The following is a 5,126-nucleotide window of genomic DNA, read 5'->3' as shown; positions in this document are numbered from 1 at the left end:
TTAAGGGATATTAAGAGGCCATATACAGATGACAAGCTCAAAGTAGGCTAAGTCTTTGTGTGTTTCCCCAACCCCATATACAAAGTCATTTCACACCCAGCCCCAAAGCTGTATTGTTCTCCTGAAAGAATAAAATAGCTTTAAAATTCCATCCACTGGAAGACTAAAAACAGTTGGCAGTTAATGGTTGAAAATTTTGAGACTTAAAAATGAAAACAACTCAGTTCTGAGTCCTTTAGTAAACTTTATTTTTTATTTTTTATTTATTCGTCCTGCTCAGTTCAAAATTTGTAGAAGGTCTAGACAAAACCGGGTGAACTTCAGCTCTCATACCCATTTACTTACTTAAGATTTCCCTTGGCCTGTTTCTTCCTTGGCAGGGAGGACCCAGGGTCAAATACGCAGTAGCTAGGGTCTCCTTCAAAATTTGAATCTTCCTCAGTTTAATAATCCTGACATTCCCTGTGTCTGTGAAAAATTTTGTTGACTCAGTTTCTAAATATTAGAAGCATAAATTTCTACACTGATTCAGAAATGCCCCCAGGCCCTCTGGAAATATTCTGTCTCAAAGAGAATTCTTCCACATCAAATTAAAAAATGCAGGCTTTCCCATCCCCGTTGTTTAATCTGAGGAACAACGGAGTTGTGTTAATTCCTCCCAGTCTTATTTAATGTGCCCAATGTTTGAAAAATGCACACTACAAAAACGTAAAGCTACTATAGGATCGGTTTATCTTTGTGCCTTACGCAGGAAGGAGAAAAGGCAGGGCTCCAGTGCCTCTATCTTCAGATAGTCCCAGAACATTACTCACCTTGTCTTCTCTTGATTGAGAAAGCTGTGCACTTCCAATGTAAGACCCGTGCACCATGCACAAATCCCACAGGTCGGGATGGCTAACCTCACAAAGACCACGAGATAGAAACCGTTGCAATAAACATGAGGTTTTATTAATCCAGCATGCTGGGGTCGCTTCGTCTCCAGGACAAAAGCGGTCCTCCAGTTTACAATACAAGCACCTTTTATACAGTTTTTCCTGAACAGATCTTTATGACAGGATGAGTTGTTGGTTATCTGTGGCACCCTTGGATTTACAGGCATTTAGCAGGCTGGCACCCCGATAGATCTAGATCTGTGGTGCCTTTAGATTCACAGGTGGGCTTCAGCAGGCTGGTACCACCGATAAGGAACTGCGCTTCTCTTAATCGTATATCTTCCCTGGGGCCTGGCTAGGAGGCTCTTAGATAAGGTACTAGTCAGTTCCTGGAATTGAGTGGGGGCCATTCCCTTCTTGGAATGTTTAGTGTACTTGGGCCCGCCTGCCCCTTTGTATGGCCTCTTTAGAAGTTGCTTAATAGCCCCTTAGAAGCTGCTTTACATCTCAATAGCCCCTTAAAGGCTGCTTAATAGCCCCTTAGAAGCTGCTTTACTTAGAATGTCATTAGCAAGCATTTGTCACAAAACTGTGTATACTAGTTTATATTTTTCTACAATCCCTACACCAGCTTTGCAGGTACACATCGCATCCCTTTCTATGAAGATTAAGGCTTCTAAGTGGTCTACCTGATTGTCTAAACCAGTGGTAAGTGGTTTCCTGTGCATTTCTCAAAATGAATGTTGAGCAAAGGAAATGATATCCACCAGTTTCAACAATTTGCACTTTCCTTTTCTCCACCTTACTTTGAAAAAAGATATTTTCAGAAGTCAATTTTTGGAAAAGAAAGTTTAGTTTTTTGGATGTTTTTATTATAAATTAAATACACTAAATTAACATTCTTAAATGCTGTTGTTTTAGTCCTATTTGCATCCTTTACAAAACACTGGAATCCATTAATAATTGTTAACAAAATCATTTACTTCAAAACAATGTTTTGATCCCTACTTTCTATTCCTGCACATTAAACCTCCAGAAACAAAGGTTTACATTTACACAACATGGAAAATATTTCAAATGACTGAGAAGTTATTTAAAGATTTAATGAAGACCTGGAAATGAGCCTGTTAGTCCCTGCTGAGTTTAAACTTAGCAAAATTATCACCAGTGCTAAGTGATTTAAAATTTTAAAATTAAAAAAAATAATAATTATCTTAAAATTTTTTTAAAAATTATCCAAATAAATAAAATTTAGAAAATAGTATATGTAAGAAAAAGTAAAAGCTCATTTAAATACTAAAATGTAATTGAAAGTCAGCCATTAGACAATGAAGAATCACAAACCACAAATTTCTTTCTAAAGTAGCTGTTAAAAAATACAATTTCTATACAATTTTTTTTTTTTTCCTGACAAGCCTGCTTAAATGCTATTTGTGCTAGAGCTTGTACTTGGTTAAGTAGCCAGGTTGAATTTCAGAGCAGAAATATGACACTATGCTATGCCTTAATTTCCTTGATTATATGAAATAAACCCCGTGTTGGTTAAGAAAATAAGAGTGAAGGACTGCAAATATATTCTTCTTAAATCTTTCATATAATGCATGGGAATTTAACCAGCCTAAAAAAAATGATCTCCCAATTAGCTAGTATAAAGTATACCACATATCTGCGTAAAACCCATTCCTATGCAGTATTAGAATTTATCCAAATCACCAGATGTTTGTCATTTATCACTCCCCAGTGAGACCAGGAAACAGGTTCCTTTGCAAAAGTTTCATCAGTGAATAAACTGTTCGTTGCAAACACCAGTCATACCAGGAGGGTTTAAAACTTTATTTCTACGTAAAAATCGTGCATTCCAATAATGCAAATCATTTTGAAAAACAATGTCACTCTGATTAAACACCTTTTAAAGCTTGGAGGACACCTTGGACCAGCTTGGTATTAACTCTAGACTTCACTGTCGTCCCACCCAGCTCTTCCTTTCCTGCTAGCCAGACAGGGAGATGGGAGAGGCAGGCGCGGCCTTCGTTGTCGGTAGTTCTTTGATGTGAGAAAAGGGCAGCACAGTCATTTGAACTTGATCCAATTTCCTTGCATCTTACAAAGTTAAACAGCTAAAAGAAGTAAAGTAAGAAGGCAATGCTTGTGGAATGTACAGTGCATATCGGCGGGGCACGCCTCATTACGACTCGCTGGCTTGCTTCTCCTGTTCGATCGCTGTGACCGGAAAAAGACAAAAAAGAAAAAAGATGGAGGATGCTGAGTAAAAGGGTTCAGTGTGGCCAAACAAATGATGATAGTCCTTGCATTTAAAACATCTGTTCATATAAAAATTCTCTAAGTATACAGGCAGTCTGTAAAGTATTGCATTGGTAAATTACTAAAGCCCTGTGTTTGCTGGCTGCAAAACAATCTTTCATTAAGCTTTCCCAGCCGCATTCATCCAACCGCCGGCTCCGCCCCCGCGCACCCCGACTCTTGTCGCAGCCTCGCCCCTCCCCCGCCCTCCAACACCCCCTCGCCGCTGCCGCCCAGCCTTTTCTGAAGATGGGGGGGCGGGGGGCGGAGCTTACTTTCTTTGGAAGGCAGTGGATTTTTCTCTTGCGTTTCTGTCTTCTTCAATTTCGACTTGTCGAATTTCTCGATCTCAGCCATATCGGGTTTGTCAGACATGGTCGCGGAGGAAGCTGCGGGGACAAAGCCAAGCGGGAGAGTGAGAGCGAGCCACCCGCCCCGGCCTGGCCCCTCCGATCTCCAGCCTGAAACCCCAGCTCCCCCTTCCGGCCAAAGCCCTTCCTCTTTCTACAGAGAGAGAAAAAGTGCTCCCACCCCACCCCACCCCACCCCGATATTTCAAAACGCAGGGACGCAAGAGGGACGATCCCTCTCAGGGCCTCAACTGCGGGATGCAATGGGCCACCGCGGGTTGTTAACTGCAGAGTTCCAAAATTAACACCTGGCTAGAACGAGTAGAGGACAGTGAAGTGGAAAAAAAATCGAGTCAACATTCTTAAAATGGAGCCAGTGTCGTAAAAAGTGGTTCCCCTGTCTAGGTGTTGGCCTCTCCCGCAGACACGCGGCCGGCCAGCTTCCTCGCCTGCTCACAAAGGCGGCAGCTGCCGCCGGAGCCGCGACCACCGCCCTGCCCGCCTCCTCCAGGCGGCTCAACAAAGCAGCCCGCGGAGCGCAGGGCCGCCCCCCGCCCCGTAAGTCATCCTTTCTGCACGGAGGGGCAATTCGGCAGCCTTGGCACACATTCCTCGGCAGGAGGGACTTTCACATTCCCGCACTGTCGCCCAGCCACCTGAAACCCGGACAGACACAGCCCTCAAAGCCTCGGAGAAAAAATGCAGTCGTTGCAGCTCGGGGCTGCAGCTGGCTGGGCGTTACAACAAAGGATCTTACTGTTCCTGAGTAATCACAGCCTCGGAGACAATGCGGAATATGCCTGGGGGAGGAGGAGCTGGGCTGAGGGGGAGGAAGCGAGAACGTCTACACGGCAAAACGCGTTGTAAAATAAATCAAGTTCCCGATCCCACTCCCCAGCATCTGGAAGGATTGAGCATCCCCGAGCTCCCCAAAGCAACGTTCCCAGGGAGGACCTCTGGGGCTCAGCTTCAGAGCTGCTTTGATAGGGATGCAGACGACGAAGGGGGCGAGCCGCAGGAAGGGGACCCGGGGCCAGGAAGGGAAAGGGCAGGAGGCTGGGGCGCTGGGGCTCACCCGAGCGAGGCACGCGAGCGAGTGAAACCGGGTCTGCGCAGTGGTCGCCGCCAAGTGCCGGGTGGGGCGCGCCGAGCGCCGCTATATGGGCGCTGCTATGTAAATGAGGTGATGTCACCCGCGGCCCGCTTAACTCTTTCGCGCCGTGTCCCGGAAAGGCGTCCGGAGACCTGCCGCGCGTTTGGGAGCCACCCCGTCCCTTGTTCACCAGTGCACCCTAACCACACGATGGCGGAAAATAAAACGAGCAGAAGCCCTCCTTCCAACATTTCCTCCGTTAACGCATTTCCCCTTGTATGCTTATTTTATTATAACGAATTTTTGCAACAGCAGCGCAAACCAGCTCTTGGGGAAGAGTGCATGTTAACTAAGAGCCTGATTGACACCTAGGGGGACAGGCATTCCTTTCCCACGAAATTGGCTTTGCCGACTGCTGACATCCCCAAGCAAGGCGCGGGGTCGTTGCAGTGGTGCAATTCGTTTGACTCAGCTTTCAAACCAGTGGAGCGTACTCGCCCCACCCACCCC

At 45.6% G+C, this 5,126-nt stretch overlaps 1 protein-coding gene across 1 annotated transcript; it reads right to left on the bottom strand.

Moving 5' to 3' along the window:
• Nucleotides 1-2,767: 2,767 nt before the first annotated feature.
• Nucleotides 2,768-4,640, bottom strand: LOC134368939 (thymosin beta-4-like). The gene is made up of 3 exons (XM_063085177.1): nucleotides 4,599-4,640; nucleotides 3,449-3,562; nucleotides 2,768-3,092 (listed from the first exon to the last, which is right to left on the bottom strand). Exons 2-3 carry the CDS (start codon nucleotides 3,546-3,548, stop codon nucleotides 3,058-3,060), a joined length of 135 nt encoding a protein of 44 aa, XP_062941247.1. The 5' UTR covers nucleotides 3,549-3,562; nucleotides 4,599-4,640; the 3' UTR covers nucleotides 2,768-3,057.
• Nucleotides 4,641-5,126: the final 486 nt, after the last annotated feature.

The sequence above is a fragment of the Cynocephalus volans genome, chromosome Y (assembly GCF_027409185.1).
Source record: "Cynocephalus volans isolate mCynVol1 chromosome Y, mCynVol1.pri, whole genome shotgun sequence".
NCBI lineage: Eukaryota > Metazoa > Chordata > Mammalia > Dermoptera > Cynocephalidae > Cynocephalus > Cynocephalus volans.
The sequence above is the reverse complement of the archived record's forward strand: the minus strand, read 5'-3'. Positions and strand labels throughout refer to the sequence as shown.